General features: G+C 46.4%; 1 protein-coding gene across 2 annotated transcripts in view; it reads left to right on the top strand.

Moving 5' to 3' along the window:
* eps8a (EGFR pathway substrate 8a, signaling adaptor) overlaps positions 1–12,055 on the top strand; it is a 109,913-nt gene extending 97,858 nt beyond the window's left edge. For both annotated transcript variants that reach the window (XM_083632250.1, XM_083632249.1), the window contains exons 19-21: positions 206–389; positions 1,898–2,030; positions 8,806–12,055. In XM_083632250.1, coding sequence (XP_083488376.1) covers positions 206–389; positions 1,898–2,030; positions 8,806–8,916 — 428 coding nt within the window. In that variant the 3' untranslated portion in view covers positions 8,917–12,055. The remainder of the gene's footprint in view (positions 1–205; positions 390–1,897; positions 2,031–8,805) is intronic.
* The last annotated feature ends 227 nt before the right edge of the window (positions 12,056–12,282 follow it).

The following is a 12,282-nucleotide window of genomic DNA, read 5'->3' as shown; positions in this document are numbered from 1 at the left end:
GAGATTGCTTTGTGGCACAAAACACGTACAGTACCATTGTACTTATATTCCAACTGCATACCATGCATCCTCAAGATGATGTTTTCCCCCCCAGAAAAACCATGGACTTGCATACTGTAAAAATATGTTCTATTTGCTTACTGATCATTTGGATCTGCATGCTACAGTATGTGTCCGAATGACTGGTGTCTGCTTCTCCCTGTAGGCCGAAAATCCAACATGGAGGAGGTCCAGGATGAGCTGATGCACAGGCTAACTCTGGGCCGCAGTGCCCAGAGGAAGTTCCAGGCTCCGTCTCGTAGCACCAGCCTGCCCTCCATCACCATCACCTATGACTCCAGCCCAGAGGAGGTCAGGGCCTGGCTGGAGGTGAAAGGCTTCAGCCCAGTGTAAGTTCTTCTACAGTCCATGGCACACCAATCTAAATATTCTACAACACAGACAAACACAGATGTTTGTTTTGTGTGCCATGGCTGTCTGTCGTCGTTTGGAGATGCTTGGTCGGATTCCACATCTACAATCATTGTTTGTCTGTGTTTGCCAACAGTTGTTGGAGAATGTTTGATTGGTGTGCCAGACATGCTCTGTCTATCGGGTTCTTTCCTCCTCTTGCCTCTTCTTGGCCGGTTGTACATTCTCCAGCAGCTCTTTCTGCTGCTTGAATCTGTGACCTCATTATTTTGTGCAGTACCCGTAGCTCACGACCATAGCTTGAATCTGTGACCTCATTATTTTGGGCAGTACCCATATCTCATGACCATAGCTTGAATCTGTGACCTCATTCTTTTGGGCAGTACCCATATCTCATGACCATAGCTTGAATCTGTGACCTCATTATTTTGGGCAGTACCCATATCTCATGACCATAGCTTGAATCTGTGACCTCATTATTTTGTGCAGTACCCGTAGCTCACGACCATAGCTTGAGTCTGTGACCTCATTATTTTGTGCAGTACCCGTAGCTCATGACCATAGCTTGAATCTGTGACCTCATTATTTTGTGCAGTACCCGTAGCTCACGACCATAGCTTGAATCTGTGACCTCATTATTTTGGGCAGTACCCATATCTCATGACCATAGCTTGAATCTGTGACCTCATTCTTTTGGGCAGTACCCATATCTCATGACCATAGCTTGAATCTGTGACCTCATTATTTTGGGCAGTACCCATATCTCATGACCATAGCTTGAATCTGTGACCTCATTATTTTGTGCAGTACCCGTAGCTCACGACCATAGCTTGAATCTGTGACCTCATTATTTTGTGCAGTACCCGTAGCTCATGACCATAGCTTGAATCTGTGACCTCATTATTTTGTGCAGTACCCGTAGCTCACGACCATAGCTTGAATCTGTGACCTCATTATTTTGGGCCGTACCCATATCTCATGACCATAGCTTGAATCTGTGACCTCATTCTTTTGGCCAGTACCCGTAGCTCATGACCATAGCTGAGGGTCAGAACTAGAGCTGCAACGATTAATCGATCGACAGAAAATAAATCGACAACTATTTTGATAATCGATTCATCGCTTTGAGCAATTCTTTAAGGCAAAAAATGTAAAAATTCTCTGATTCCAGCTTCTAAAATGTGAAGATTTTCTGGTTTCTTTCTATGACAGTGAACTGAATGAATATCTTTGGGTTGTGGACAAAACAAGACATTTGAGGACGCCATCTTGGGCTTTGGGGAAAAAGTGACCGAAGTTTTTTTCACCATTTTCTGACATTTTCTAGACCAAACAACTAATCAATTAATCGAGAAAATAATCAGCCCTAGTCCGAATGCTAAATTTAGCTTTGAGGCTTCAGTTCTCTCCTTACACCGCGGTTAGGGTCTTTAGAGAATTTCAGAGATATCAAAATGCTTATGGTCTTGGTCTCTTCTCTTCCCAGCACCATCACCAGTCTAGGAGTGCTGACAGGAGCCCAGCTCTTCTCACTCAACAAGGACGAGCTGAAGACGGTGTGTCCAGATGATGGAGCGAGGGTCTTTAGCCAGGTCTCTGTCCAGAAGGCTGCTCTCGAGGTGGGTACCAGGGGTCCTCCATGGCATGGCTGGCCGTGGCTACAGTTGGGGTTATTGTGAATTGACAAAACATATCCCACTGTTGAGATACTATTATTCCTCTGATGCTTCAATATGTTAACCTGTTTTTCTTCCATTTTAGAAGTTGCCTTATTCTGAGTGGTTTATCATGGGAATTGGGGTTAGACCAATCTATTGGGCCGATATTGAACCTCTATTAGATATCATATATTGACCAGTCAATGTTGTACACCTCTGATTTGATGGAGGTTCCTTCGATTTGTTTTGTGGTAAATTAGTTCTTAATTTAAGGCAGCAATGTATCTCACAGTTTCACCTAACATTGAATAGATGGGGTGGGTCACCTTGCCTTAAAGAGCTGCTAAGCCTAAAATAATTTCATTAGTCTGTGTTTCAATGAAGAGTCAATTTTAGAGATTAGATTTAGATTTTGTTTGAAAGGTTGCCTTATCATGCTTTATTATGAGAATGATTACCAGTGAGTCTAGTGTTACATTGTAATCCACGGTTTTGTTTCATTTCAGTCAGGCTTTAGGATAGTCTTGAGATTGCAGGATGCATGGTTGCCAGGTTTGTGGTCTACAGTGTCATTAAGCTGATATCCCCCAACTCTGGCAAGGTCTGGTCTGTGGTGTCTATTTCCTACCTGCAGGTTTTCTTCTGATCCTCCTTTGATCTTCTGATTCTATTGCCACATTGATTAAGGTATTGTGTGTACAATCAATGTTCACAGCTCTATTCTGTTGGCCAGCTTTAAAGGAACTATACAAAAAAAAAAGTAATTTCACGCGTTTCAGCCCATTATGTCCTTGCCAAATAACATTTTAATCAAAAGTATTGTAATAGATACTTTTTTGTATTTTCTTTCTCGTTCCTAATTCTGGCCAGCAGGATAACAAACCTATGATTGTGTAGCAGTATTTAAAGTAGTCTGTCTTCCTAAATAACTGCTGTGGCTGTACAGTAATCCCCCTTTAACTTGCTGAATGTGCTAGCCTCCAGTGTTCCCCATCTACATGTCTCTAACCCTCACCACCCACTCACCCAGTAGATATAGAAGATGTAGAAGCTTCTCTGGCTGGAATGATATCTGGAAGAGACAAAAGCTCCGTACTATACTGTGTCTTCTGTCTCCTGGCTTTGGACGGCAGTCCAAGTAATGTTCATTGTCATTTTCCAAATGGCTGTGCAATGCTTGCATAACATGGAATCCCATCTCACAATTATTTTCATCTGTCACATATAAGTATAATCTCCTAACATTTCTGCTGTATTCATGTACGTAAGTAAGTAGTAAGTAGTTGTTGCTGCAGTCATGCCTACAAAATAAATCTAATACTAATATACATTAATACATATTACTATACACCAGTGGTTCCCAACTTTGGGGTTATGACCCTAATTTGCGTCACCTGGAATTGAAATAGGGTCGCCTGATTTTTTTTTATTTATTTTTTTACATCACACATACAATTTAAAACTACCAAAAATTACCAGGGCCACTTGTTGTTTTTAGTTTTGTTTTTTTTAGTTCTGAGTTTACAGTGATGATCTCTTAAAGGAACTATCCGTAGGTTCTGGGGAAAATAAACGTTCACAAAGTGTTTTCTATTACCAATGAGTGAATGCGCAGTTCCGTAACTTAAAAAATGAGCCCAGCTGCGTCTCTCTGTGTTCACCCATTGCAGAGATATTGCAGGATTTTCATGCTGGTCATGATTTCCAGTCAAATTTGGCGGATGTGACGTTCTGAGCGTTCACGAGCCTGCCTCTTGTCCTCCTGGCTCCGGCTGGAAATATACCAATGAAGAAGAAGGCTAACAGGCAGTGGCTAACGTTATGTTCGCCGCTAGCTAATGCCAGCAAAAACAAACAACAACACAGACTCCAGTAAAAAGTCCGCACAGAAAAATAAATAAATATTTATCTAGTGAAGCCCGTCTGGCCAGACTGCAGCAATGTGACCGATATCGGGGGAAAGTAGAGTTGGGGCTGTGTTTTCGTTTCATTGAGGGACCTTGTTGCTTGTAGCTGCTGTAATGTGGTTTTGGCCGATAACGTTAGCTGCTTGCTAATGGATTTACCACCTGGTCAGAAACTCTGCTAATAACATTACCGTCTTGTGTGAAGTAATGCAACAGTCGCAAATAGGCCTAACGTTACTACCGTTATGCTGCTTATGGTCATGGACCATTGTTTGACTGACTGCAGTTAGCTGGGGTGAGACTGCCGATTATAACGTTAGCTTGATGCTAAACGCGGCTAACTAATATAGATTTACAGATTTACATTTATAGAAATTACCACCCAGCTCCACTAATAACGTTACCATCTTTTGTGGATAATGGAATGTAACAGTCGTAAATATGCCTAACGTTACTGTTATGCTTATGGAACATTGTTTGACTAACCCCAGGCATTACATGGTACCGTATAATACAGGGGAAGCAGGGTAGTTCCTGGCTCACACTAACGTGAATATCCTTATCCACTGACTAGACCAGATGATTGATGCAGGCATCCTCATCCATGCAGTCTTCATGGCTTGGAGTGGCAGTTTGTCTAGGAGAACTTCCTCAGGTCTGGTGAAGGTCTTCTTATTAGGTCCTGAATGACCAGAGGATTTTCTCGTCACATTTGTTAAGAAAATGTTCTCAGGTCCACGAATGGGACAGGAGATCCGCTCACCAGCTTGTTGGCAAAAAAAACTGTTCCCAGCTTCCCAGCCGCCGAGACGCTCTTCTGAGGCTACATCCACACTACACATTTAGGTTCTAAACCGGCGTAAAAGAAGTGATCTCTGTCCACACAAGCGTTTCAGGAATAATCTCCGTCCATACTAACATGCCTGAAACGTGCATCACGTGACCATTCACATACACTGGATATGCGTGTGCCCGTGTAAACAGGAAGCAGATTTTCCAACCACTAGATTGGTTTTGCTAAGCTAAATGGTTCAAACTTAGCCCGAGCTGTCTAGTTAGTCTTTTTCTAATCTTTCTCGTTTATCTTTATGGATTATGTGTGTGTGTGTGTGTGTGTGTGGGGGGGGGGGGCATACTGACTTTAGATAAAGTAAGTGAAGGGCCAATGACTTGAGACCACATGCTGAGTGACTGTGTGACGAGACAGACTGACGTTTTCTAACTGAGCGTTGTTGTTATGGCACAATACTAGTTGCCTCGACCATACAGTCATTAAAACATTCACCATCAGTGAGAGGCTTGCTCTGTTTCACGAGCTTGTGTGACAGCTTGTAGCTAACTTTCATTGCCGATTCTTGGATGGCCGACTGCTTTGTAAAAAATATTCTGCCTGGCAATTACGTTGGGCTTTGTCTTCTTTTCCGCCATGACAGATTTGTGGCATAGTTAGCATGCTTGGTGGAAAAATGTGCAGCAATGTGCAACAATGCAACGCCAGAGTTTTAGAGCTGATACGGGGTCAGCAGTTCGTCTCCGGTTTGGGCCGCGGGTTGGAAATGCCAGGGTAGTGTGGACGCAAAGCGTAACCGTAGAAAAAGCGATGTTGTTTAGAACGAAAATGGGTTAGTGTGGACCAAGCCTCCAGTGTTCAACTAATACTTTTCGTATTGTCTTCTTATTATCTGTCCATTTATCTCTGGTTTTATTCTCTCTCTCTCTCTCTCCCTTCGCCACTCTGTCCTCTCTCCCCTCACTTCTCCACCACTCTGTCCTCTCTCTCTCCCCCCTCACCTCTCCACCACTCTGCCCTCTCTCTCCCCTCACCACCACCACTCTGTCCTCTCTCTCTCCCCCCTCACCTCTCCACCACTCTGCCCTCTCTCTCTCTCCCCTCACCTCTCCACCACTCTGTCCTCTCTCTCCCCTCACCTCTCCACCACTCTGTCCTCTCTCTCTCTCCCCTCACCACCACTCTGTCCTCTCTCTCTCCCCTCGCCTCTCCACCACTCTGTCCTCTCTCTCTCTCTCCCCTCACCTCTCCACCACTCTGTCCTCTCTCTCTCCCCTCACCTCTCCACCACTCTGTCCTCTCTCTCTCTCCCCTCACCTCTCCATGACTCTGTCCTCTCTCTCTCTCTCCCCTCACCACCACTCTGTCCTCTCTCTCTCCCCCCTCACCTCTCCACCACTCTGTCCTCTCTCTCTCCCCCCTCACCTCTCCACCACTCTGTCCTCTCTCTCTCCCCCCTCACCTCTCCACCACTCTGTCCTCTCTCTCTCTCCCCTCACCACCACTCTGTCCCCTCTCTCTCCCCTCGCCTCTCCACCACTCTGTCCTCTCTCTCTCCCCTCTCCACCACTCTGTCCTCTCTCTCTCTCCCCTCGCCTCTCCACCACTATGTCCTCTCTCTCTCTCCCCTCACTTTTCCACCACTCTGTCCTCTCTCTCTCCCCTCGCCTCTCCACCACTCTGTCCTCTCTCTCTCCCCTCCCCTCTCCACCACTCTGTCCTCTCTCTCCCCTCACCTCTCCACCACTCTGTCCTCTCTCTCTCCCCTCGCCTCTCCACCACTCTGTCCTCTCTCTCCCCTCACCTCTCCACCACTCTGTCCTCTCTCTCTCCCCTCGCCTCTCCACCACTCTGTCCTCTCTCTCTCTCCCCTCACCTCTCCACCACTCTGTCCTCTCTCTCTCCCCTCGCCTCTCCACCACTCTGTCCTCTCTCTCTCCCCTCGCCTCTCCACCACTCTGTCCTCTCTCTCTCTCTCCCCTCACCTCTCCACCACTCTGTCCTCTCTCTCTCCCCTCACCTCTCCACCACTCTGTCCTCTCTCTCTTCCCTCACCTCTCCACCACTCTGTCCTCTCTCCCCTCACCTCTCCACCACTCTGTCCTCTCTCTCTCTCCCCTCACCTCTCCACCACTCTGTCCTCTCTCTCTCTCCCCCCTCACTTCTCCACCACTCTGTCCTCCCTCTCTCCCCTCGCCTCTCCACCACTCTGTCCTCTCTTCCCTCACCTCTCCACCACTCTGTCCTCTCTCTCTCTCCCCTCACCTCTCCCCCACTCTGTCCTCTCTCTCTCTCCCCCCTCACTTCTCCACCACTCTGTCCTCTCTCTCTCCCCTCGCCTCTCCACCACTCTGTCCTCTCTCTCCCCTCACCTCTCCACCACTCTGTCCTCTCTCTCTCCCCTCACCTCTCCACCACTCTGTCCTCTCTCTCTCTCCCCTCACCTCTCCACCACTCTGTCCTCTCTCTCTCTCCCCTCACCTGTCCACCACTCTGTCCTCTCTCTCTCTGCCCTCGCCTCTCCACCACTCTGTCCTCTCTCTCTCTCCCCCCTCGACTCTCCACCACTCTGTCCTCTCTCTCTCCCCCCTCACTTCTCCACCACTCTGTCCTCTCTCTCTCCCCTCGCCTCTCCACCACTCTGTCCTCTCTCTCTCCCCTCACCTCTCCACCACTCTGTCCTCTCTCTCTCTCCCCTCACCTGTCCACCACTCTGTCCTCTCTCTCTCTCCCCTCACCACCACTCTGTCCTCTCTCTCTCCCCTCGCCTCTCCACCACTCTGTCCTCTCTCTCTCTCCCCTCGCCTCTCCACCACTATGTCCTCTCTCTCCCCTCACTTCTCCACCACTCTGTCCTCTCTCTCTCTCCCCTCGCCTCTCCACCACTCTGTCCTCTCTCTCTCCCCTCCCCTCTCCACCACTCTGTCCTCTCTCTCCCCTCACCTCTCCACCACTCTGTCCTCTCTCTCTCCCCTCGCCTCTCCACCACTCTGTCCTCTCTCTCTCTCTCCCCTCACCTCTCCACCACTCTGTCCTCTCTCTCTCCCCTCGCCTCTCCACCACTCTGTCCTCTCTCTCTCCCCTCGCCTCTCCACCACTCTGTCCTCTCTCTCTCTCTCCCCTCACCTCTCCACCACTCTGTCCTCTCTCTCTCCCCTCACCTCTCCACCACTCTGTCCTCTCTCTCTTCCCTCACCTCTCCACCACTCTGTCCTCTCTCCCCTCACCTCTCCACCACTCTGTCCTCTCTCTCTCTCCCCTCACCTCTCCACCACTCTGTCCTCTCTCTCTCTCCCCCCTCACTTCTCCACCACTCTGTCCTCCCTCTCTCCCCTCGCCTCTCCACCACTCTGTCCTCTCTCTCTTCCCTCACCTCTCCACCACTCTGTCCTCTCTCTCTCTCCCCTCACCTCTCCCCCACTCTGTCCTCTCTCTCTCTCCCCCCTCACTTCTCCACCACTCTGTCCTCTCTCTCTCCCCTCGCCTCTCCACCACTCTGTCCTCTCTCTCCCCTCACCTCTCCACCACTCTGTCCTCTCTCTCTCCCCTCACCTCTCCACCACTCTGTCCTCTCTCTCTCCCCTCACCTCTCCACCACTCTGTCCTCTCTCTCTCTCCCCTCACCTGTCCACCACTCTGTCCTCTCTCTCTCTGCCCTCGCCTCTCCACCACTCTGTCCTCTCTCTCTCTCTCCCCTCGACTCTCCACCACTCTGTCCTCTCTCTCTCCCCCCTCACTTCTCCACCACTCTGTCCTCTCTCTCTCCCCTCGCCTCTCCACCACTCTGTCCTCTCTCTCTCTCTCCCCTCGACTCTCCACCACTCTGTCCTATCTCTCTCTCCCCTCACCTCTCCACCACTCTGTCCTCTCTCTCTCTCCCCTCACCACCACTCTGTCCTCTCTCTCTCCCCTCACCTCTCCACCACTCTGTCCTCTATCTCTCTCCCCTCACCTCTCCACCACTCTGTCCTCTCTCTCTCTCCCCTCACCTCTCCACCACTCTGTCCTCTCTCTCTCTTTCCTCTGTCTGTGTCTACAGAGGAGCTCAGGAGCTGAGCTCCAGCAGATCATGAGGAGGAGGCAGGAGAAGCTGGCAGCCAGCACCTGCGATTCAGGGGTGGAGTCTTTCGATGAAAGCAGCGCTCACTGACCTCTAGTTTAAAAAGCACACACTTTCTTGTCACTACACTATTGTTGTCCCCAGGCGGCGTCCGACCACGCCCAGTTCCTGGAGAAGATGCGGCGCAGGCAGGAAGTTCTCAGCTTGTCTCCGTAGAAGACGAAGCGACCGACCTTTGGGACCGTCCAGTAGGGGTGGCAATCACCAGATGCCCCACAATACAATATTATCACAACACTTAAGTCACGATACGATAGTATTGAGATATTGCAATATGCTAGGATTGCGATATATCGAGTATTGCGATATTGCGATTTAATAACTTTTTTCCACTGCAAATTATGTCCCCAGCATCTGTTTTATGTAAGTTTCCAGTCTGTTCATGTCACTTCAATCACTTTTATTGCAGCAAAGTTTTCAAGTACTGTAGACAGACTGACCAACACTGTCATAAATGTTGCATACGCCTGACAATTTATATAATAAAATATCGCAATACTTGACATTCATTCCTGCAATACTATATATTGCCACACAAAATATCACAATACTATGCTGTATCAATGTTCCTCCCCCACCTACCATCCAGTATGCACAAATGTACACAGAGCAACCACAAACAGAGAAGATTCTGCCATGTTTGCCTGATAATTCATGTCCCATTTTGGAATCGACACTGCGTCATTTTCTGGTTTGACCTGACGTCGGTGATCGGAAGAGTTTTGTATCTTTGGTATTTGGAAAGACTGAAGGAACGTTGTACACATTTTCTAACGCAGAGCCTCTCAGTATTTATTTAGGAGAATGGCTGTTAGGTAGTTGCTGTTCATGCTTACTGTCATGTTGATGATGTATGTGAAACACAAGATTTCAGAGATGAACCAAAAGCGGTGAATGTTGAGTACTCCTAATGTGCTGACGATTATTTCAGAAGAAAATGGTGAAAAACAGACTGCTAAATATAATTGTATAAATTTCGGAGAATTCTGATATTTATATACATCTTCCTTTTTTATTTTACGTTGTATCAAAAGAGTAACTTAATGGATAATAGCACTGACTGAAAAAGCCAAGAGGTCAAAATAATGATTCTACCTTTCCATTAAATGGACAATAACTTTATAATAATATTGAATTCATTAAATCCTACCGTTATTTAGGAGCTAAGCAATCACAAAGGAGCAGATTTCTTGGATGATGACGTTCGATTTATCCATTGGCATTTTTGCACAAGAATAGATGTAAATGTAGATCTACTATTGAGATTAATCAAAAATCAATCCTCTAAAATCATTCACAATGTAGTATTTTGAGGAATGTGTATTTAAGGAAGACGGGAACAAGCGGGTACTATGGACATTGTGTGTGTGCAGACATGGACTGCAGCCGCTGGAAATCTGTTTCTTTTGACTTGGTCTTAAAGGAAATGGGATTATCATCCATAGACCCAAAGGAATGTAGTCCAGTCATATACTAATGTCTTGTGAGGGATCTCCGCTCGCTCCTTGGTTGGATCCTACTGTAGGCTGGATCCACAGTACCAAGGGGATGTCAAAAGGATGACTGGGACATTGTCAGCTTATGCATTAAACCGAGACATCAAAATCATCTTATGTCAGATAGCTCTTTGGCTAACATGCTATCCATACTACACTATGTTGAGTGATGGTAGGCTGCTAGCGTTATTTAAATGTAATAGTGAGAAAATTAACTTGTAGCAGTTCTAAAGCTAAATGGTAGGTCGTCCTAAATGATTATGCAACCTGTTTGTGGAGAAAATACATGAAATATGATCCACAAATAAACTAGATCCCATCTGCCGTGGATCACACCATCCGTGACGCCCACGACTTCAAGCAAATGTGAGGGGGGGGGGGGGCTTGCTCAGATCATGTCCATTTCTCGAACGCAACCTTAATTTTTATGTCAACTACACAGCTCGGAGCCAGCCCCGCTGTCACGGCTGCTCATTACTGTTTTGAACCAGCAGGGACTACCTTCCCTGTTTCTAGAGTGGATGAATAATGTGGTTGCATACCTAAAATAGTTCCAATTATAAATGTTGACCCCCCCATGAACCTTCAGACCATATAAAAACCACTATCAACTTTTTATTACTGAAATGCCAGTCTTCTTACTTTGGATAATGCTACTGCATACTATTCTAAAGTATTATTGAGTACCAGAGACAATGGTCCTCTAGGCACCCATGGGTGATTCTGGTGTCTATGTTCTCATCATTGAAAATGACCAACAGACCAATCTAGCAAAAAAAACGGTGCATTTCTTCAAGCCAGTGGTTCTCAAATGGGGGTCCCCAGCCAAAAGGGCGGTAATTTATATTCGCTATAATTCCATTCATAAGTAACATGACTATTTTGGTCATGGGTTTTATACACTTTCTGTAATAAAACATCTAAAAGCATCTATCTTATTATCATATGGGGGACCGTGGGACAAAATCCTATCAAATGGGGGTCCGTGGTCTAATCTTTGTCAGTTTAAGGGGTCCTTCATGTGAAAACATTTGAGAATCACTGGTGTAGAGGGATTCCAAAGTGAATGTCATCTTGCAAAAGTAATCGACCTAAAGGCGTTAAGAAATGTGGTGGCCGCAGAGGAAGTTTGTCACACAGAGGAAATGCCATAAACAAGACAAAACAATGAAAATGTTATTATTCCAACACAGCTAATAACACCATGACTGTTCTTTGAAGCAATGACTATACAGCAGCCTATAAGAACACCCACTAGATGGAGAGAATGTTATATAGCACATGTATAAAGTAGTGTAAATGTCTGCACATAATTTGTACCAAAAAGGACCAGTGTATTTTCTGTGTCATCGGTTGTATAGACCCCCAGGGTTGGGAAAGCATATGGACCCATGCATGTGTAATATGACGGGGTGAAGTGGCACAATGGAAAATGAATGAAAATCTATTTGTCTCTATTGTGACAATAGACCTGTAGCACAGCGCTGTATGATGTTCATTCTTAAAGCTAAATAGTTGGCTGTAGAAGGGTCCACTACTTGTTATATTTACTTGACTGTCCCTGGTAGCCGACCCAAACAGTTGTAGGTGTCAATCAAAAATATGGGAATTGAGAATTCATTGCGGTGCAAATTGCAATTGTGTATAGTTTTCATGGTGCCTTTTTCACATCAATCTGCTAATTCTGCAATAAACACTTCCAGAAATACTGTTCTTAGTCAGTCTCTCTGTGGGGGGAGGAGGGGATCAAGGAATTTGATTAATTTTCTGAGGAAGTTGAGGCTTATTATGGGATTTTTCTAAAAACGTCACTTTACAGGAATATAATGTATTTTTCGGTGGTGGCTGCGCTTAGTCAAGAGTTGATTAATATTGAATGTGTCGTGTGTCCAAATAGAGG

Source organism: Poromitra crassiceps (genome assembly GCF_964638095.1).
Source record: "Poromitra crassiceps genome assembly, chromosome: 2".
Classification (NCBI taxonomy): domain Eukaryota; kingdom Metazoa; phylum Chordata; class Actinopteri; order Beryciformes; family Melamphaidae; genus Poromitra; species Poromitra crassiceps.
Note: the sequence above shows the minus strand (reverse complement) of the source record. Positions and strands in the feature narration are given on the sequence as shown.